At 55.3% G+C, this 22,670-nt stretch overlaps 1 protein-coding gene across 1 annotated transcript; it reads right to left on the bottom strand.

Annotated features, from left to right (window-relative positions):
- Positions 1–3,224: 3,224 nt before the first annotated feature.
- Positions 3,225–11,228, bottom strand: SAMD10 (sterile alpha motif domain containing 10; the record flags this gene model as incomplete). Its single annotated transcript, XM_083873390.1, is given in 6 exon segments — positions 3,225–3,289; positions 3,562–3,702; positions 5,041–5,209; positions 8,621–8,814; positions 11,083–11,171; positions 11,173–11,228. Coding segments are annotated over 6 exon segments (714 nt in total).
- Between the last annotated feature and the right edge of the window lie 11,442 nt (positions 11,229–22,670).

Here is a 22,670-nt window from a genome sequence, read left to right as displayed (position 1 = left end):
GCAAAAAAATTTATCAGAGACAGGAGTTGTGTGGCCATTGCCTGCCCCTGTGCCCCAGTGCTGCATCCTCCTGCCTGCTGCAGGGGACTGACTTATACTTGCTGGTGTTTTCTGTTTACTTTAATTGTTGTCTGGTTTTAATATTGCATGAATTGATTCATCTGTGTTTCATTGTCAGTGCTGTTTGTTTTGGGGCAGTGCCTGGAATATCACTGGCAGATAAGTGCTGGACAAGTAGAAGGTATTTTTCTTGCTCAGCAAAAGATGAGGAGTGACCAAGCTGTGCCTCAGTCCAAGAGGACCCCGAGCAGCATCTGCCTCCAGTTCCCAGGGTCCTGGTGCAATACTCACCACCCCAAGTTCTCACCCGTGCAGAGAACTGTCCTGCCTTGGATCCACCATGCAGATGCATTTTCCTGTATGCCCAGGGCTACCCAAGTCAAAACCATGTCAGGGCTGCTCTGGATGCATCCCTGCTGCCTTGGGCAGAGTCCTGGGTGTCCCTTGGACAAGCCATGGGCATTAGGTGGCACCAGACACTGCCAGAGCAACAGTTCAGAGCCAGCCTGGAAAGACATTCTGGTCTCACCATCCTCATCAGGACAAAGGTACAGAGCAGGGGACTGGGGGCAGGACAGCATCCTCCTGCCAGCCCTGGGAATATTTTTTCACCCTGCTCCTCCACCTCATCCTGTGCTGGTGGGTCTCAGAAAGATATCCAAGCAGGGGCCAGGGCTGGGGCTCTAGCCGAGTGCAATTGGTCTGGTTTCTGCTTCTTCTGTGCCTCATTTCTTCCATGCTGAGGAGGGAGCCAGAGCATCCTCAGGAGTGCAGCAAAGGGCAGCTGGGTTTTGGGGCAGGATCTGGGGGGAACTCTGCCTTTTCCAGAGGGTCCGGGGCAGCCCCAGCACTGCTCTCACTGCTCTGTGCACCCCCGCTGAATTCCAAGCCAAATCTCCACCAACTTACTGCATGAGCCCAGTTGGAGAAGCCATTTCTCCCTGTGCAGCTCCCGAACTCTGGAGAGAAGCTCAGCGTCTCCCTCTAACGATGTGCAGACACCTGCAGCCGTGATCTGCTGTTTGGGATTCTGGCCCCCTCATCACCCCGCAGCTCCCTGTGCCTCCCCACCGCTCCCACTGCCCCCCTGGCTCCCCACAGGACAGAAACAAACCCCACCGCGGGGAAGATGGGCTTTTTCCTGGCTTCTTTTTTCCTTTTCTTAAAACTCAAGAAATTCTGCCAGCTCTGTTGCTCCTGAGTCTCCAGTGAGGTGAGAAGAGCAAATTTTGTTGCATATTTGAAAAGGTCAGTATGGAAACAGGAGGAAACTCTAATTCCTGTGTCCTGAGGTACTGTGGACTACACACAGCAAAGCCCTGGAGCTGCTTCAGTGCAGATGGAGCTGAGGGTCACAGACCCTTGACCTACAGGCAGAGAGGGAAGATGTTCAGCCCAGTATGGAGGGATTTAGGGCTGTAGACATCTCCTGAGCATATCCAGGATGGATCAAACTCATAGGTTCAGGTGTGGGAAGAGTCAGAAGAGCCGTGAGTTAAAATAACAGTCTAATTTATTACCAGCAGAGAAGTGATGCCTTAAGTTTTAGCTTTCATACTTTCCAGATTCTGTGCTGCATTGGTATATAACTCTGAAATTCATATAAAGTGTTAGCAAGTTCTCTTCACAGTGTAGTTAGACAAAACAATCCTTTTCCAGCCCCAGAACCAAGGACACCATTGCAGCTTTGGGCCCAAAAAGTATAAATGACAGCAAATTGAGGAGAGCAATCTGGGAGGATGGAACTTCATAACCTGTAATTGGACAATTAACCCCAATATGTAAATGGATCAAAACTTATAAAAGTGTGAAAATGTGTGACCCGCTGTCCATCTTGGGTGGAGCATTGGCCAGGCTCTTGTGCTGCCCAAGGTGCATCCTTTGAAGGCCTTTTAAAATAAATACGTACTTTATTCCTTTAACACTATCTAGACTTTGTTCTAGGTAGCCTCTCAAGGGATCAGAAGCAGGCAGGAGGGTGCTGGCTGGGGGGCACTGTGACCTGCCTCCACATCCCAATGCCCCAGGGGTTTTGGGGTGCTGCTGTTTTTGGACCCCCATGACCCACAGCCCTACCCTCATCACTTGAGGTGGAATGTGGGGAGGTGACAGCATCCACCCTGGCCAAAAATCCTGATTTACACATGGATTTCCCTCATCTGCCCACAAGGGCAGTCTGTAGCTGTGCATGGGAGAGTTTGGGTGTGGGGGTCTAACAGCAAACACTTTCACCACAATGATGGTGAAGGTCATCAGGAAGGTGCCTGGCTTTGGTGACACCATCACCAGCACTTGGGCAGGAGGTCAGGACAAGAACCTGAAAATGCCTGGATGAGCAGAGCTCTGCAGAACTGGTAGGAGCATGGAGCAGAGCAGGACCAGGCACGGGGGCCAGGGAGGACCTGGCACCCAGTGATCCCCCAGCCCCACTCTGGGCAGCACCCATCACCACCTGGCAGCACCCATCACCACCTGCCTGCTCCCCCCAGCTCCTGCACGGGCTCCCCTGTCTCCCTGTGGATGAAAAATGAGCTCCTGGCACAGCTTCCTCCAGTCCATGGCACCCTCCTGGTGCATCCACCCTACTTTTACTCCCAGCTTTTCCAGCTCTGATGACTCAGCTCCCTTTTTAAATCACCAAGTGGAGCTGTGTGCCTGGGTCTTGGCCCCGCTTTGAATTTTTTGGCTGGTTGTATCATCTTGTTTGCTACTGGTAACGTCACCTCCCCGGACGCTGGAAGACAGCCCAGTCTGATGAGGAAACCAAAGCTCCCTAAATAAGCTCCAAAGCATGGACATGAGTTGCCGGGTGCTGGGATGTTGCCCAAGTGCATAATGCTTCAGTGTCCTGCACTTGGCTCCGAGCTGCCCTGGAATCACTGCATTCCTGTTCTCCACATTGCTGAGCCCTGCCTTTTGCCATCTCCTTTTTTCCATCTCTTTCCTCATGAATTGTCAGGCTCAGGTGGATGGAAGTTCATCATCTGTCCCAGCAGCTGGTTTGCTGATTTTCCTCCAGCCAAAAGCCATGTCTGCTGGAAGAAACCTTCCATCCCTGCACAGGAACGTATTCCTTTAAAAGAAAGAGAAGGAAGAAGCAGAGAAGAGGAGCCCTGGAGTGCCTGGGAAGTTTGGAGTGTCTCTTCTTACTCCAAGCGTGTGGCTCAGGTCTCATATCGGCGGTGCACAGCCCGTCCCAGAGGAGCTTGGTTCACAGTGTTGGTGCAATCTGCCAAACAGACGGATCAGCTAGGAGACATTTCCAAAAGAAGCTGGAACAAGGTGGGAGAGGAAGGAATAAACAGCCTGCAGGGTGGCACATCACAGCTCACCCACTGCCAGCCCCGGAGAATCACTTCCCTTCCGTGCAAAAGGCCACTGATGGATTTTGGGCTGCGTGTGGCAGCCTGGCCCTGTGCATCACAGCTCACCCCTGTGCTCCCTGAACAGCCACACAGCCCAGCCCAGCCCCGGAGCCTCCCCCTGCCCCGCTGCCCCTACCTTGGCTGAGCAGCTGCAGGTTCCGGACCTCCTCGCGCACCTGGAGCTGCAGGACCTGCTGCAGGACCTCCTGGCGCTGCGCCTCCAGCGCGATCCCCATGCGCTGCAGCTTCTCCCCGTTCAGCCGCAGCAGCGCCCGCCCTGCAAACACGGGATCGCTCAGTGCCTGACCAGCCCCGTGCAGTGCGGGGATGACTCCAGGAAAGGGCAACACAAAGGGGAGCCCATCAGTGTGGAGGAATGAGGAGGGAGTCCTCTCTCCCTGCCTGGAGTGACAGGACGAGGAGGAATGACTGGCAGAGGATATGGTTAAACTGGATGTTGGGAAGAAATTCATCCCTGTGAGGGTGGTGAGGCCCTGGCACAGGTTATCCAGAGAAGCTGTGGCTGCCCCAGCCCTGGAAGTGTTCAAGGCCAGGCTGGACAAGGCTTAGAGAAACCCAGTCTGGCAGGAGGTGTCCCTGCCCATGGCAAGGGGATGGAACAGGATGAGCTTTAAGATCCTTTCCAACCCAAACCACCCTGGTTCGTGACCTCATTTTGAGAGAGCGCCGGGTGGCAGCTCATGTCCCCAGCCTCTGACAGGTACCGGCACCGCAATCGTGTAACCCATCCCCGCAGGCTGCAGCTTTCCATTTCTCCGCTCCACCTCCCACATGAGGAGATGTTTTCCGAGCGCAGGGTCCCCACACGGGCTGGTCATCCCCGGGGAATGGGGGTGCCCATCACAACGCATTAGCGCTCCTGTCCCCACAGAGCCACTTCCCTCCAGTCTGGGGCTATTAGAGGAGGGATTTTAAACCTGCTTTTGTCCTTGCTTCCCAGTGTACACTCACTAATGCTGCCTTTGTTGCCTGAGCAAGGGCTGGCTGAGCTCTTGCATTAGGATTTTGCATCCCCCCCAGGCAGCTCCTGCCCTCACTTCCCTGCCACCATCCCCTGGCCCTGGCAGAGCTCAGTCTGGCCTTGCACATATTGAAGTTAGACTGGAATGATGCTCTTACACAGAGGTCAAAGCCACTGTCCCCAGGGAGCAAAGGGGAGGGAGCAGATCTTTGAGGTAAGTCTCCTTGAAGGACTAGACTGGGAGTTGGATTTCAACCTGGACAAAGACCTTTGATCTCCTACTGGGCAGAGATTTTTCTCTTCTGCAAAAATGTTCAATATCTTAAAAACTTTAAAATTATTATTATTATTATTATTATTATTTAAAGCTAGGTGATGAGAAGACTCTTTCCTGTCTTATAAACGAATTCAATAATTTTAAAGAGCCTCCAGCCTGTCCTGGAACTCACCCTGGTGGCAGATGCCTCCTGCCCAGCCTGGATCAGTGTTGCTGTGTCTTCTGCTCTCACCCTGGCTGCATCATCCCATGTGGAGAGGGGACAGAAATGGGGGGCATTTCCATCTTCTGAACAATCAATGTCCAAACAGCCTTTCCCAGGGGCATGTGGGAAATAGCCCAGAGGCACACTGTACCTGTGATGGCGTGGTGGGAGAATGCCTCAACGTAGATGAGATAGTTGTGTGGGCAGTGCTTCTTCAGCCATTTGCACACATCCTGCTGGGTCCACAGCACCACTGGCTTGACCAGGCTGCCCAGCGTGGGGCTGGTGTGGTAGATGCCATAGTGGTCACAGCCACGGACCTGAGGGGAGTGGCAGGGGAGATTAGTTAATTAGATTAAGGAGTTAGTGGGATTCAGCCCTGCGAGGATGAAAAGGGAAATCAGTCCATGGGGATGAGGAAGATGCTGGTTGGCTGGATAGGATTGTGGTGATGCTGGCAGACTTTGTCTCTGCACCCTCTGGCATCTTTGGGCTCACCCTGAAATCAGAGGAATCAGTAAGGAAGACGGAGAGTGGGGATGGGAGGTCAAGCTGGTTGTCCTGCCAAATATAGACCAAATAATTTAAACTTCCCAGCCCTCCTGCTGCAGACAAGAGACCCAGCTCCCCTCCACTACACATCTCCCAGCCCAGCAGAGCATTGCACAAGCTCAGGAGATGTCCTGGAGGTCCTCAGGATTCCCACCTCACCAGGCAGAGATGGACATTTGCTGGAAGCTCTCAGTGGGCATGAAGCCAGTGAGATCCTGGAGGACAGTGGGAATTGATGCAAAGCCATCCCCAGCAGATGTTGGTACTGGTGCAAATTCATCCCCACCAGAAGGCCCCAGGAAAGCAGCCAGCAGCCAGCTGGTGCCCTGGAGTAGGAAGGACTCTCCCTTTCTCTTCCTCTCAATCCCCTTCAACCCTGGGCTGACTGGTCACAACAAGGTCCTGCAGCCTTGCAGGTGTCTAAGGTCACCCCTGAATCCTACAGCCTGTTCCTGGGGTGCTGCTATGCTCAGAGACACCCAGGATAAAGCAGAGTCACAGTCCCCAGCACCCCAGTGTGCCCTGGACACCCTGCACCACCTGCTGAGCTATTCAATGTACAGTACTGAGTGATGCCCACAGGGAGACTGGGTTTATCTGACAGCATCCCTCCATCCCACCTTCCCTCCCTCCAGATGTCTGCTGCAGTGGCCACTCTCACTCTGAGCCACCCAGTCTCACTCTGAGCTGCTTGGCAGCTCCATTTTCTCTCCCCCATCACAGCTACTCTGGCCTCACAAGGTTGTTGCAGCCTGGACTTGTCTTATACAGAGCAAATCACACACCTTGAGCTGTGACTGCACAGGGGAGCAAGCCTGCTTCTTCTAGGGAATCCTCCAGGTTGGCTGGGATATGGGGCTGGAGGATGCAGGAATTTTCCTTTCCCTGCTTTTAGCACCCAGGAGAGATTGGTGAGCTCTCCACTGCTGCTGATGCTGAGACTTCATCCTTGAGCAGCACCAGCAAACATCGCTGCTCCAAAGCATCCACTTGTGCCCAAGCTGCTGCCACTGTCCTGGGCTGGATCACAGGCAGATTAGGGTGGAAAAGGCACCCCTGCTTCCCACAACACAAGGGGACTGGACTGCCAGAACTCACCCATGCCCTGGGCACGGCAGGGACAGAGCAGGAAGAGCAGCTGATGCACGACACACCGACATGGGAAAGGTCGACAGCGTGTGGCCTGCGGTGTGCCAACATCGACCTCTGCGTGTGAACGCTGGCTAATTAAGCATGTCTAATAGAGGAGCAGGGATAATTAGTGTAAGAGGAACTCCAGACACCCCGCAGTTACTGAAACTAATGACGAATTCCTGAGAGATGCTGCAGAGGAGGCAGTGGAGGGCTGGGCTGGGATGTGCTCCCTGCCCCGTGCTGGGCAATGCCATGGAGCCTGCCCAGCCTGGTGGAGCTGCTGCCTGTGCCCAGGGGAGCGTTTGAGTTTGGAAAGGAACTGTTGCTCCTCAAGCAGAGCTCGTTGGGAACCTTCAAGCAAGAGGGAAGAAGGCAAAGTGGGGAGGCTGTACATTAATAAGTAACGAGTCCGTCTCCAAAGCAGACGAAAAATCCAATAGATAATGCACAGGATGTATTTTCCGAGCTAAACCCTCACCTTTGGGGGAGACCTCGGCAGCTGCCCGGCTCCAGCAGACGCATCCCGGGAGTGGCCTGCCTGCGGGAGCAGCCCCAGCCCTCGCCGGCTGCGCGGCTCCTTCACACTTGGCTGAGCGCGGCGGAGAGTGTGCCGTGGGGAGGAGGAGGAGGCGGCGATTTGCTCTCTGGATTCACTAACGAGTGATGATGAGAAGCGGAGGGGCTGGGGGGAATAACAACCAGCTTCCCGCGGGCTTCCCACAGCTATTATCCAAATAACCCTCCGAGGCACGGGGGAAGAGGTGACAAACAACTGGCAATTTCCCTGGGCACGCACACGGCTGCACGCACATCACTCATCAGCCCTGCACCGGGACTATCCCAGTATCCCTAAACCCCGCACTGCCGGCTCGGTGTGCACTCCCTGCTCCCCATGCAGAGTCCCCAAGTGAGTCCCTGCGCTCCCTAGAGGGGCAGGGGAGGTGTAAGGGATCATGGGTTTGTTTTCCAGCCGGCTGAGCCGCGCTGTCTCTCTGATAAACTCTCAGCCGTGAATATCGAGCTCCGGTGTGGAGGAGAGCAGGCAGGAAGGCTGGGAGGCTGCTCTGGCAGCAAGGCAGGAGGTGGCTGGGGGAACCAGGGGGTGGGAGCCATCCCTGGGCACTGCAAGGAGCAACTTGCATCACCTCCCTTTGCTCTGGCATTTTTCTTTGCTTATGGCAATTAAGAACCTTTCACTAAATCCTTCTGGGCAGCACATAGAGGTGGAGGAGGGAGAACCATGATAAACCACAGCTGGCAGCTGGAGAGCAGCTGGTGTGTCCCCACGCAGGGGCCACCTGGAGGTGATGGGACAGTGCCACCAGCACATGGGGCATTGTCTCTCCTGGAGCTGCTGCTCCTGAGAGCATCATGACCATACCCATCCCTGTGGGGTCCCTGTTCCTTTCTGAAACCAAACCAGACAGGCCCTGTGATACAAAAGCATCTCCATGTTGGCAGCTGGAAGCCGGGCAGTTGGATTTCCCCTGTTTTCTTTCCAGCATTCACTGTCTGGATGTACCACCTCTGAACCCAACTTCCAGGGTGTTAAGGAGGGGCTGGGAAGCACCAGGAGCCACCTGCAAAGCTGATATTCCTTCCTGTGTCTGTGCAGCAGTGAATGGATAGAAACCTTTGGCTCACAGTCTCCATGGTACAATAAAGTTTCAAATTTTAGGACGACAATAGTCCAAACCTGGCTAAGGGACACACACAAGTGCTCAGCGATTTTAAGGCATTATAAGGAATTTGGTGCTGGCATAGTTAATGCAAAATGGTATTAAGTGTCAGCTCCAGGTGGGATGCACAGAGGGGAGATGACACAGAGAACTCACCCCAGCACAGCCCAAGGCCTGATGAAAACACTAACATTAGGATGTTTATTTATACTACTGTAAACTAAACGCCCAACAATCATTAAGACTTTCAGCAAAACAAGATCTGAAGGCCTGATCCTGCAGGCAAAGAGGAGATGCTCCTGTGGGGGTGTGGCAGACAGGAGGAGCTGTGTCCCCTTGGCATGCCCGGGGTGGGGTGTGGGGTACCTGCGAGCCCTCGGTGCCCGGCTGCCGCAGGAGTTTGACGGTGCGGGCGCCGTCGGGGCGCTGGCTGCGGCCGTCGTGCCAGGTCAGGCTGCTGCCCGGGTTGCGCTGCAGGCGGTAGCTCAGGTTTTCGGCTGACACCGTGTGCTCCAGGAGGCTGCGGCAGAAGCTGAAGTGAGCAGAGGCGGCAGCGGCGGCTGCAGAGGGAAGGGGGGTGAGAGACGGCCGTGGTGCCCATCCCACCCCATGCCACCAAAAGTGCCTTTTTTACCCCACTGGATGTGCTGAACTCAAGCTGTGGGCCCCTGTCTCAAAAAACTCCCCATTCCTGCCTCCTTTTCCCATTGCCAAGAAGAAAATCCACCAGCCCAGGAACTGCCAGCTGGCGCTGGGATCCAGCAGGCACCCGACAAGATGTTTGCCCACACAAACCCCTCACGAGCGACGTTTGTTTTGACACCCGCCAGCCGAGCACCCGGCACGTGGTGAGAACCTCCTGCTTGTCACTGCCTCTCTGCTGGGACAGGAACCGGGAGAAGAACCAGGGAAGCCACTTCCCATGGTCCAGCCTAACAGCAAACTGCCACCACCAAGGGAAGAGGAGCAGAGAAACATTCCCTGGGCAGGCTGGTGGAAAAGGGAATGCAGGCTGGTCCACCAGCACAGACCATGTGTGCCTGGGGACAGCTACTGTACACTCCAGTGGTGGCTGAACACACACCAGCCCTTCAATAATGACCAGGAACAGACATTCACCCACAATGAGTGCTTTTTGTCCCTTATTCATAGAATCATAGGATACCCTGAGTTGGAAGGGACCCACAAAGGTCATTGAAGTTCAATTCCTTGTGTTTTAACAAGCTGGGGTTGTTGGGGTTGCAATGAGGTTGCAAAGCTTTCCTTTGAGGGGGGCTGAAGGGACCCAGCTGCCACAGGAGGAGGGTGAGTGGGTATTAGGGGCTCACGCTCTGTCTGCTCTGGATAAAAGCCAGACGGCTTGACATAAGCAGCTCTGATCCGTGGAAGCAAAGACAGGAGCGTCCCCCAGTTCACCTGCTCCCACCCCGGGAGCCAGGCAAGTCAGGAACCACCTCCAAGAGCAGAGAGCACCCAAACGAGACCCACTTCCAGGACAAACCACCCTGGGAGAGCAGGAGGGCTGGAGAAATCCTGATGCAACTAATTTTCCTAATTTGTGGGTTTTAGGAGGGAAGAGGTTTCAAAGAGGCACTCAAGTACATCTCTATGCAATAGGAGAACAAACTGGCCAAAAAGAGTCAAGGTAGAGCAGAAAAGGGTTGTCCCAGGATACCCAGACCACATCATACAGTGTTGTTTCTTAAACACACACAGCAGGAAGAATTGCCATGGGGAAACTGAGGCAAGGGTCCTGTCTGATGGCTGGGGAAGTGATTTTAGAGAAAAACAGGTAGAAGGAGATCCCTGGAGAGGCTCAGTGAGGAGCAGAGGCAGGACTGGCAAGGGTGGTCTCTGCACCTGTCCCAGGAGATGGAGATGTCTCTGATGACTTCCAACAGTCTCAGACACCCTGAGCCTGTCAGGTGAGGACCAGAGTGGGTTGTGCTCCCTCCAGCCAAGGATGTTTGAGATGCTACTGTCCTGTCCTTGGCACCCTGAACATTGTAGCTGTACTGGGATACCTCCGAGCTGGAAACTGCCCATCCCACTGGGTGCTGCGGCAGATATAAACCTGGCAGCTCTGGAGGGGCTGGTGCCAGAGCTGTGCCCTTCGGCTGTGCCAGGGCTTCCCCAGGACTTGCTACAGGGAGCAGAGGGAAGGGGGCTCTGGTTATCAGCAGGACCCATATCCATAGGGATATCCATAGTGGAGTGTCTGCCTTCAGCAGCAGGACATGGGCATCTCTGCTCCTGCAGCAAACACTGCTGGAGGCAACAGCAGGAGTGGGAGCAGATGGGAAAGAGGGGTGAAAGTCAAAGGGAAAAACGAGCTGGGAAGAAAGGCAGGTCTAGGAGCTTTGAGGACATGGTTCCCCATTGGAGCAGGCAGTGGGTCCTGCAGCCCAGAGGCCCTGGCTCCAGCAGCTCCTCCACAGTCTCAGTTTCCCCAGTCCACCCTTTGGATCCCAACTTTCCAATCACCTGGCAGCACTCGACACGGGACAGTAGGGAGGGCTGAGCAGGGCATGTGGGAGCATTTTGGAGCAAGGAAAGGACAGGGACAGAGGAGCTCCGTGTCAGGACAGCCCTGGGCTGGCTCCACGCAGGGACACGGGGTGACATCCAACACGGGCTCTCCTCTCCTTTCCGTGCCCTGCACAGGAGTAGCCCACGGCATCCCCAGGAGCAACCAGCCGCCCTCCACCCCCTCCGCCCCTCTCTGCTAAGCCGGAGGCTGTGCCCCCCGGCCAGGAATGCACATGCAGCATCTCTCCCCAGGCCCGCTGGCCCCACAGCCCCCCGGCCATGCCCTGAAGACCCCTCACCTGGCTCGGGTGGTCCCTGCGAGCTGCGGATGGTGGAGACGCAGCAGAGGGATGGCCGGCCCTGCTGCATCTCGGCGGGAGGAGGGATGCGCGTGAGCGCTCGGCACCGCTGTCACGAGTGCGGCTCCATCCCTGCCTCCCCTCATACCTCGTCCACACCTGACTGATTCCCCCGAACGCCTCCCTCCCACTGCCTCAGAGCACCGGCTGCACGCTCATCGCAGCTCCGGGCGGCCCCGAGCCGCTCTCATATGGAGAGGGGGGTGAATTACACCCCCTCCCCGCTGCCCCGTGGGCGTTTGATCCGGAGAGATGCTCGATGCTTTCCTCTCGTGCTCCCCGCCTAATCCGGCGGCAGGGCCAGCTGGCCCTGGGATGGACAGGAAGCCTCGGGGAGCTGCTGCAGGGGACACCGGACCCAGAGGGCATCAAAGTGCCCTGGGGTCAAGCGGAGCCATGGCACGAGTGTGGCAGCACCGGGGTCAGCGGTGGCTAAGGGCAGTCGGGTGCAGGAGGAAAAGCGAAGAAGGATCGTGGTGATGAGCAGCCTGAGCAGGGAGGGGTCGCAGGGCTCAGCGTGGGCTGCACCTGCTCCCGGCCAAAGCTCTCATGGCTATGGCCGTGTTGGGGTACGGGCAGAAGTGGGGTTCCCCCAGAGCAGAGGCTGTGCTAAATCCTGAAACGGGAATGCAGGAACCTCCAGGCTGGCTGAGCCCGAGCTGGAGTGAGGAGGGGAGAGCTCAGCTCGGGTCCCCAAACAGCCACTGTGACCCCACTATTCCAACCCCTGCCAGCTGGTCTAGGGTCCCTGTGGCACGTCTGCCTGCCTCCTGTGAGCGACACCCCACTGCCTGCTTGCCGCCGGGGAATCGCTGCCGGCTTGTTTCCATGGCTCTTTGATCCATTCTGGGCATCTCTCCAGCCACGCAGGAGGGGGAGGCCAGGTCCGGGTCACCGCAGGGAGACCAGCAGCGGTGGGACAGGGTCTGCTGCAGTGGCAGGGACAGAGGCCGCTCCCTCCCCTCACCGGGCACAACGCTGCTCCTGCTCCCGTTCCCTCTCCAGACACTTTTATGGCTGGTGAAACGTGAGTGCTGGAGAGGCTCAGAGCAGAAGCAGCTGCTGGTGGGGAGAGGGACGGGAAACCTCCCGTGGCTGGGCACCTCGGGGCAGGATGTGGCAGCATTCCCCGGCAAAAGTATTTCCATGTGGGTGTCGAGTTGGCCCGGGCTGATCACTACCAGCAAACCGGCTGCCAGGGGACTTTCCGCGGATGCTTCCTGCTCGCAGGTGACCAGGACCTGCCCGGGGGACACGGTGGCAGGCAGCCAAGCTGCAGGAGCAGCAGGCAGGGGCACAGCGAGGGGAGCCAAATGCCTGGACGGGCAAAGACTGCCCGACTCCTGCTCTGTCCTCTGCCACTACACCTCAGCATGGCCTCAGGAACATCCCTGTGCCTTTGATGCCATCGAGCGTGCGGTTGTCCCACAGATTCGCCCTCCAGATGGGGCCATGTCTGCAGGCAGCTGCAGTGGGGGCAGTCAGGCTTCCCAGGGTCAGACAGGCTTCCCGGGATTAATGGGAGAAGCTTGAAACAAGCTCCACAAGAAATGAAATCACTTTGCTGGTTTGCCTGGCTGCCCGTGTGTGACGACCCTTAAGGGTGGGTCATCACACCACATTTGGGAGGGAAAGAGACATTTAGCACCAAATATAACGAGGGATTTGCCTGCAATCGGAGGTGGATTCAGGGAGCTGGTCATCTCCCTTGTGTTCCTGCAGGCAGGTGAAGGGCGGATGGGACCAGAAGTCTCTGAGGACTCCTAAGGCAGGGAATTTGCTCAGTTCAGGCAGCAGCTCTGTGAAGAACTCATCCTGCTTTTATCTGCATGAGCCATGAGCTCAGCTGGCATTGCCATTGCCCTGGTCCCCTCTGTCCCTTCCATGTGGCTTCACCCTGGTGCAGGGCAGAGCTGTTGCTTGTGCTGGTGGAGCCTCCAGGGATGATCCCAGTGATGGTCTCTGGGATCCCCCAACACATCCCATCTTTGAAGCTGTGTCTATAGGATGGATCAGGTCCTGCCCTGAGCTATTCCCTAAGATCTGAGGAAGATGAAACCAGACCCAAAGAGGACTGACACCCCCTCCAGCCTCTCCAGATCCCCCTGGAGTGCACCTGGCTCAGGCCCTGGGTGCGATGGGTGTCACCCCAGCACTTCCCTCTGAATTCTGTTTGCAGAGACGAGATGGGAGCCCTGCACAGGGATGGAGCTCAGGCTGGTGGCTGCCCACTGCTGGTGCCTCCTGAGGACGGAGGAGGAAGGGAACAAAAGGCAGATGTCCTTTCTGTCCTCCCTGTGCAGGATGATGGGTGCCCTGGGCACAAGCTGAAGGAGTGGGCACAGTGTCTGGGGGGAATGTGCATGCCTTTGGAATATCTATGCTCCTGAGACTCCCATGGGTACTGCCAGGAGGTCCCTGAGCATGAGTCCCCATGACAGAGGACTTCTGTACAGCAGGGAGTGTGGGGTGAGGGCAGTGGACAGGAATCCAGTGGACAGGTGGCTTTGGGCAGGTTCTCCTGGCAGGAGGCAGGTGTGGAGCCCACAGGCACGGACACCCCTGCCTGCAGTGAGCCCCCTTCCACCTTGACATGCTCTTCCCAGGGGTTGTGCCCTGCTCCAGCACCCCCAGGCCTGCCTGCCCTGTCCTCACACCTGCATCCCTTTGCTCTAGCCAAATTTCCCAGCCCATTTCATTGGTACACCACAATACCAAGGGTAGGGCACGGGGACAGAGTCTCCCCGGAATGGGGGGAGTAAAGGGGAAGGTGGAGGGACTGACCCCCGGGATGGAGAGGACAGCACTGGGGATCGAGGGCAGGCAGAGCCCTTAGAATAGAGGGGGCAGCACCGGGGGAGGGATGAAGAACAGACCCCCGGCATGGAGGGGCCAGCACCGGGGGATGGAGGACTGACAGCCCCCCAGGATGGAGGGGACAGCACCGGGGAGACATGGAGGGCAGCCCCTCGGACGGAGTGGATCCCCAGGTCCGTGCCCATCGCGTTCGCGGCTGGGAGAAGCGCGTCCCGCCGCGCACCTGAGCCCCCCCCGCCCGCGCCCGGTACCTTCCATGTCCTTGGGCCGGCCGCAGCTCATCCTTCGGCAGCGGCGCCGCGCTCGGGCGGGGACGGAGCCCCGCGCCCCCCGCGCCGCCGCCGGCACCGGGCGCTCCCGCCCGCCCCGCCCCGGTGTCCGCGCCGGGGGCGGCGCCGCCATCCGCCACCCCCGGGGGCTCCGCCCGCCGCCTGCCCCGCGCTGCCGCCCGCCCGAGGATCCCCGAGCATCCCCCGGTCCCTGCCCGGGGCATCATCCCCGCTGTGTCTCTCCAGCTGAGGGAACAGGTCCTTGGGGACACCAGGGTTCAGCGGGCACCATGGACAGGTTTTTGGTCGTGTTTGCAGTGGGAACAGAGCAAAACCACCTGGTTGTTTCCTCCACCCCAAATGTCCCTCCTCTCCCCGACCTCCAGCTCCCTGGATGGGGATGGCAGAGGAGGGTGCTCACCCCCGTGGGTGCTGCATGGGCTCTGGTGGGTGGTCTCAGCAGGAGTGGGTACACACCAAATGTCACTGGTGCTGGGCACACCAGCAAGGAGCAGAACAGTGTCACCAGCACCTGTCACTACCCCGAGGTGACAATCCCACAGGTATTTTGTAGGTGCCTGCATTCAGCTGTCACACCTGACCCAGACAAGCACTGTCACTGGCAGCCCCTGCAGCCACCAAGGGACCAGGGTCTGCCTGTGCACCCTGTGCTCATCCTGCACCGGGCTAGGAGAAGGGTGGGGGACAAGGACAAGCAGATGCCTGTGCTGTGATACTCCACCTTTGCAAGGGTTTCCTGTCACAAACAGGGAACTGCAGCACAGGGCAGCACCCTCACCATTGTTTTAAGAGGAAGAACACTCAGCTTAAGCACATTGTGTGATGATCACTGCCCTGTGGGCTGGGAAAGTGCGGCAGGTGGCAGTGACCTTGCACAGCCTTATGTAGGGTTTTGTGTGGCTGTTCATCAGCCTTGCACAGCTACAGCACAAAACCCTCTTGGATCAGGGCTGTGCAGCTGTGTGTGCGAGAGCAAAGCACTTGCCAAAACTAAATTCAGCTCCCCAAATCCATAGGAGCTTTCCAAAATTTTGGATGCTCAATCAGGAGCTGCTCTGGATGAGGCTCAAGCCCCTGACAAGGCTGGATGCTGGCTCAGCTCTGCGCTGGGAGCTGGCCAGGGCTGACACATTCAGCTGGCCAGCCACACTGCCAGGCAGGGAGCAGGGACATCGAGTCACAGACCATGTAAGTAGTGGGGACATCAGGGCCCAAACCCTGTATGTAGACTGCAAAGAGTCTACTGCTAAAGGATCCCTCGGGAATTCCTGGGGGGAGTTGGCGTTCCTCCTCCTGCTTCAAGAGAGCGGACAGGGCAATGTTGCTTGTTGCAGGCAGATAAAGAAACAATGCGTTCTCTATACCTTTGAATTTCCCATTTCTCCCTCAGCCTTTGTCTACCCACAGAGCTTTTGAGCCATGGCAGGAATTTTCCAAGAGAAACATGGTTAAAGAGGGGCCTTGGCAGGAAAAGGCTGATGTCGCTTGGGAAATGTGTGCAGATTACACCAAGCTGTTATTAAAAATAAGTGCTGTGCTGTTCCCAGCCCTTGCTCTCTGTGATTTTTCTGGTAGTAATTGCACTTCTCCAGTAAAGGGTTCATGTGTCCAGGGGATGGAATTTGTTTCCTCCTCATCTCCAAATGAGCCTGGTGCCAGCCCAGCATCCCAATGGCCTGGGGATACTGTGGTGGGATTTGGCTGCCTGGGGAAGTTCAGATTGCTTGTCCGTTTGAAATTCCAAAGGATTTTCAGAAAAACCTTGAGCCTGGGCATTCGTGAGGAGGGCTGGGGATGTGGTGTGGTCCCCACACCTGCTCCATGCTCCAGCCATCCTTGGTTTTACAGCATCCAACGTCATTCTTGGGCTGTCACTCAATCCCTCTCATGGTGGAGCATCTTTTATACAACCCCAGCAACTCTGTCTTCAGCTTTGGTCCGACTTTGGGTCTTTAATGTCTGGTTGAGGACTTTACACAGTTAAACAGTAATTAAATAGCAAGGAGGGAAAGCCCTAAACCAAGACACAGCTTGGGACACTCAAAGCATGTGCCAGGGCTCCTTTTCCCAAGGCAGTGATGGTGTGGGAAGGGGATAAGCTGGAGACAGTGGCTCCAGTGAGCTCTACACCAACAGGCTTCCCCTTCACATGCATATGTATTTCGGTAGGGAGAGCACAAGTGTTCCCGTGGGTCCCATCCCTCCCCAACACGGGGCTCTGGAGAGGGTGCGAGGCTGGGATGATTCAGCACGTTCGTTTTTCAGAGAATAAAGGAAGTAATTAAACATCAGCTTTCCTCCCGCCGCGCCCCGCGAGGATGAGAGGGAGGAGATGAAAAGCCTTCAGACGGAAGTTATTTGTCCAAGGAGAAAAGTGGCTAATTTCTCTGGTGCTTTGCTTGTCTGCTCGTTAATGAAAACCGCTCGTCAGCAGGAAAAGAGTGCACCCAGCGAGGGGGAGGAACCAGAATCACACATCCAGCAGTGCGATGGGCACGTGGTCGTGGTGGCCTTGGGACATCCTGCCTTGTGAGATGTCACCTCCACAAAGCCCCCCGTGGCACCCAACCACAGGCCTGGTTGGGGACCCCCTCCCCCCCACTGCATCCCCAAGGGCTGGGAACAGACACTTCCAAGATAAACACCATGGAAGGGTTCCACTCCCAAGCTAAACACCATGGAAAGGTTTTCCCAAATCCCCTCCCTTTCCCCCCCCACCTCCGAGATTTTTTTTGTGCAAAGACTTCAAAATGAATTTGTTGAGGCACTTGCAGGGAGATAGAATCGAAAACAGCTTCGTGCTGAAGTCTCCTGCCTGGTGCGGGCTGATGGATGGTGCTTATCTCAACCAGGCATGGAAATATTTAGTGTTATAAAAATCCCTCCATGAAAAGAATTTATTTTCACGCTGATAATAAAAGAACCAAAGCTCAGTGCTGCAGGGCAGGGGTGCTGCAGGTCACATTGGAGCCGTGGCTTACGGAGCCCAGGAGGTACCTGTGCTGTCCTCTGGCCCCTGGCTGGGCAGGTGACCCTCTTGTCACTCACAGCGTGACATCTGCACCTTCCTAAGGTTCATGATTTACTGGCAGAGGACATCCAAGGCATTGCTCCCTCTTTGCTGCTCTCTGGGACACAGAGAAGGGTTGAAACAGTGGAAGCTCTTCCATTTGGAGGTTTATATAGATATATTTCTAATTGGATTTTGGCACGTCATGGTTACTTTCAAGGCAATTATTTGAGAGTCTGATCACCTCCTTTCCCTCGGAACAGAGGGCTGGCTTTTTTCTTTTTAATATTGTTTCCGCAAGTAAAATTGTGAATTTGCAACTTAATCCAATAAGGAGACACACATGATGTAATTGCAAGGACATGGCAGGATGGCAGGATCCACCTCTGCCAGGTTCCTAATCAATGCCCAGGAAGGGCAAAAACCATAAGAATAGTATTTTAATTATTTTTTGTATTTTTTAAAAAAAGAAAAAAGGTATTTTAAGCAGGTGTTCACGGGTATTTATGAGGTGGGGAAGTTTTGCTGGTCCTGCAGTAGCTCAGCCCACTCTGTGCTGAGACTACCCTGTGTCCAGCTGAATGCTGCTCTCAGGCTTTTTCTGTCCCAACTGAAACGTGATGAAATTCCCACTAATTACAGGGTTTTATTTGTACATGTGTTGTAATTTTTTGGGGCCAAAATAATTTCATCCAGCTCCATCTGCTCTCCATTAGGGAACTGAAGTTCAAGCAGGATGGATCCTGCCATCCTCACCAGGGTTCTCCCCAAGCTGGGTATTGCCACCATCACATTGCTGCATTTGTTATTCCAGTGCCCAGAATGGCCACAAATAAAAACCATTATCCAAGCAGAGTTTTCCAGTATCTCACAGCTAATGACCATACACCACCCTGCTGCATCTTAACAGCCTCAAGTTCTTATTTTCTCCAAGCTCAATTTCAGGGCTCTGGGCTCCATTCAGTTGCTACTGAATCCGATTTATTATTTACATTGCAAGGTACAGCCTGGCATGAATTGATTTGCCGTGCTCTGATTGCCACTGCACGCTGCTCTGGGATCTGGGAGCTGGTTCCTCATGCAGCCAGGCTGCAAAATCAGAAGTTAGGAAATGCCAGAGTTCAAACTGCCCGGACATCCCAGTGCTCTGTGCTCTGCTCTCACCTTTGGTTGCATCTCTCAGGATGCAGGGAGTGCAGGTCCCATTGGGGGCAGTGGGATGGATTAACTGGTGTCCCCCAAGGGTTGTCATATTGGTGTTGCAAAGATCAGATGATTTTAATGTCACCCCTTACTGAAGAAGAGAGGTTTGAGGAATTGGAGAGGGCAAGTGACACTGTTTTTTAGGATGGGGTCATGGATAGGAGTGCAGAACAAACGGAGAGAGCAGAAAGGATGGGGCATAACAGAATTGGGGAAGCAAATGGAGGACCTGGTGTTTTGGGGGATTTAGCAGGCCTTTATCTTCATCACCACTTCATCTTTACTTTCATCTTCACCTTCGCTTTTGCCTTTTTCTTCACCTTCATCTTCACCTTCATTTTTGCCTTCACCTTCACCTTCACTCCTTACCCTGCCCATGGTTGGAGCTTGCACCACCTTGGGTGGCAGGAATGATTGAAAATCCCCCAAACCCAAGCCTGTTACTCCAGGGCAATGATGACCAGAGACAGCAGCTTTGCTGATGGCTCAGCTGTTGGAGATGAACCTGCAACAATGGGCTGGAGGGCAGGACCATGGATGTGCTGCCCTTGGCACAGGGACCCTTCTCCCCCAACTCATCCAGCAGCCCAAATCACCAGACACCTTGGGAAACATTGGTCCATCTGCCAGAGCACTTGACTTTGGACACCTCTGGATGAAAAGACAATTTTAAGGAATGCCATTTGGGCAGCATCATTAGCATTCTGCTGGCAAGACACCGTGCCCTTGAGCTCTCTCCCACGTGGGGATTCTTCCCAGCAAACCTGCGGCTGATGCCAGCTCTGCTCACTGGATTGCTGAGGGTGCAAGCCTTGTGTTGAAGACCCTTTAGGAATCTCTGTTAATTGTCACTGAGACCTCCAACAGCTTTGGAGGAGACTCTCAAAGGCACCTCGCTCCCTCCCAGCTGCTGTGGGATCTTGGCACCTGCTGCTGCTGGCTCTGGCAAAATTCCCACCGCACACCAGAACTCGGCTTGGGGTGAAGAGGGGAGCAGATGCTGCAGATGAGTCCTCAGGGCACCTCTGTATCGTAGCATGGGACTAATTAAAACTCCAGAATGTATATTTACCTAATACGGAATTGATTTGTTAAGTAGGACATCCTGTCTTCAGAGGATTTCACGGCATCGGGCGATAATCAAGTGAGAACAGGCCCCAAAAGTGTTAATTTAGGAACTGAGACAACAGGGATTAAAAATAAGCCTCTGTTTTAGTCTTCTCTTGCACTTCCAGGTCTGAAATCCAAGTAATCATCCCATTTGGGAGTGCAAAGCAATGGCACCACCACCCAGCAAGCACCACACTGGCCGAGGGTGCAAATGTGGGGCTTCAGTGGCTAATTTTGGGTTCTTTGCCGTCTCAGGGCTCAGCCAAGGAGCTCACACTGCCCCAGGTATTCCTGGCACCTTTGGGATGTCCTGTCCCTGTTCCTGGCACTGCCACACAGGAAGGGGCTGGATTTCTGCTCAGGGCTTGCAGGCAGGTGTTTTGTTACAGGGATTTTTATAGAATCATGGAATAGTTTGGCTTTTGCAGGGACACCTTCCACCAGACCAGGTTGATCCAAACCCTGCCCAGCCTAACTTTGAACACTTGCAGGGATGGGCCATCCACAGCTTCCTGAGCAAGTGTTTTACCACCCCTGCTGTAAAAAAAATTTCATTATATTTGACCTAAATCTTCTCTTTTTTAGTTTAAAGCCTTTTCCCCTTCTCCTATTGCCACAGGCAGGCAGCAGGAAACAGTGTTTGGGATGAGCCCCAGCGCTGATCCTGCCCTGCGGATGCATTCTTGCAGTGCTATGTGATATTTAAAAACACGAATTCCCAGCCTCGGGAGAGCCCCGGGGTTTGTTTTCCCGTTGTCCCGGGAGAAGCCGCCGCCGCCTCTGCTCTCCCCGGGGACACAGAGGCGGCTTTGTGTGAACAGGGGGCCGCAGTGACCCGGCCGTGGGCCGGGCTGCTCCTTGCTGGGCTTTGGGCCGGACCCTGATCCCAGTCCCTGGCAGGATCCGCCTTGGTGAGCTCGTCCTTGTGCTAATCAAGTAATTTTTTTTCACTTTCAAACTTTTGTCAGCGATTCTGGATGTTGATGTGCCCAGCATCCCCTCCTTTCTCACTTTCCTCAGCCACACACACACACAAACTGAGCTTGGGAAGTCCCAAACCAGAAGTGGGATGACTCTGTGCACCCCGGAGAGAGGAGTGACCTGCTGTGGGTGGTCTCATCCCTCTGAGGTTTTATTCCCATCCCCAAAACCGCTGTCCAGGGTGGTAAAAAGCACCGTGCCAACATGCAGACCCAGCAGCAGCTCCCTGCAGGTAAAAGTGCAGCATTTTGCAAATTTAACAAGTGCTGCTGCCCCTTCACCCCTTCAGATTTCATTGCACCAAGGAGAAAACATCTTTTCTTCCTGCTTCACACTCTGCTTTAAGATGTTGTGGGAGGGCAGAACAATGCACAGGGCAGATGTCCCACTCCTTCCCACCATGGGGATGGGCCACCTCCTGATCCTGATGATCCCAGGAGCAGCTCAGGGATTTCTCCCCACCTTGCTTCCCACCCCACCACCCCCTAGTTGCATTAATCAGAATCATTGCTGATTAATTACCCTGTTGGGCTTTTGGCCACGTTCCTGCAGCTGCCCAGTGCCAGGCTTGGGTAGCAAAAGGAAGCCCAAGGAGAAACCCATGGAGTGTCCAAAAAATAGAGCTGGGCTGGAGAGGATGTCTGAGGGCTCATCCCTGCTGTGCTCCAGCACTGTGGAAAGATCAGCCCAGAGCTCCCAGTGCCACTGCTGCCCAGCCTCAGTGGGATACACAGCCAGTGCTCTTCCCTGACATACCAGACACGAGATCCATCCCCAGAGATGATTTAAACTCATTTATGGTTGATTTTACTTAACGTATCAATTATTCTGAGTTTTCTCATTATATAAGAGTTGTTGTGTAAAGAGAGAAGATTTAGAGCTGTAACACCAGCCCCATTCTGGGGTCACCCTGCTGCCATTCCTCACCTCAGCTCTGTTTTTCAGGAGATCACCCCAAAAGTGAAATTCCTGCAGCTTTTAGGACCTCAGCAGAGATTGGGCACTTCCCTGCTCTCCCCATCCATCTGTAAGTCTGGGAGGCTCCTGATGGGCTCCCCTTAGTCCTTCATCATCTGGCAGGATGGGAGAATCCAATTTACCTCCAAAACCCCCCAAATTTACCACATCCAGCATACAGGAAAGACCCACTGGTGCTCCTTGACGTTGGATGTGCTAGACAATGGATGCAGCTCTGGGTATTCAGAGGGGTCCTGGCTCACTGGGACAGGCTGGGGAGTCAGGGGGTCCCACATCCCTCCCTGGTGCTGAGGATGCTCCCATGGGCTCTGCCCTCACTCCAGGGTGGACAGTAGAGCTGGGATACTGCAGCCTCCCTCCCTCTCTCTGCCACCCCAACTGTTTGGCAAAAGGGATTTTATTTTTTTATTTTTTTCTTCCTCTCCAGCGAAACCCAAAAATAGATTGATGGGAAGCGGCTGGGGGTTGGGATGCCATTAGCATGTAAAATGGGGCTATTTATCTTCCCCGCAGCTGGGTTCTGCTCCCAGACCTGGCAGGGACTGGCAGCGGGAGGCGGGGCTGGTGCTGGGAGGGGACAGGGACGGTCCCCAAGGCAGCCCCATCCCCTCCTCACCCCTCTGTGTTCTGTGGCCCCGAGGGACCAGGGGCGGTCAGTTCTCTGGCACAGCCGGACACGGTGTCAGGGTCACCTGGAGACTCGGCAGGTGGCGGCTGATTAATCCTGAGCCCGGGTGTGGGCGGGCAAGAGAGGCCTACCTTGGGCTCCGGCTGGGGAAACTGAGGCAGGAGCTCTGGGACATCCTGGGAAGGGCGGATGGGCACAGGGGTCTCTCCGTGTGCTCTGAGGGGCTGGACCTGCATCCCTGGGGGACCCCTTGGCCACCACACAGCAGAGTTGGAAGTGAGAGATCCTCGGGAGGAATGAGCAGAAATTGACCCTCGGAAGGAATCAGCAGCTTCTGCTCCCACAGATGATTTGTCTTGGAAGTTTGTAGCAGGAGGGAAGGGGGGAAGCGAGGCTCACACCCCGCAGCTCTGCAGGCAAGGGCTGGGGGAACAAGGGTGAGCAGCACCGAGGCTTTATCCAGCTCCAGGCCCTCCTGGGATGATCCTGACCCTTCTGCCCCCTTTCCCAA

The sequence above is a fragment of the Zosterops lateralis genome (genome assembly GCF_965231275.1).
Source record: "Zosterops lateralis genome assembly, chromosome: 16".
In the NCBI taxonomy this organism is placed as follows: domain Eukaryota; kingdom Metazoa; phylum Chordata; class Aves; order Passeriformes; family Zosteropidae; genus Zosterops; species Zosterops lateralis.
Note: the sequence above shows the minus strand (reverse complement) of the source record. Positions and strands in the feature narration are given on the sequence as shown.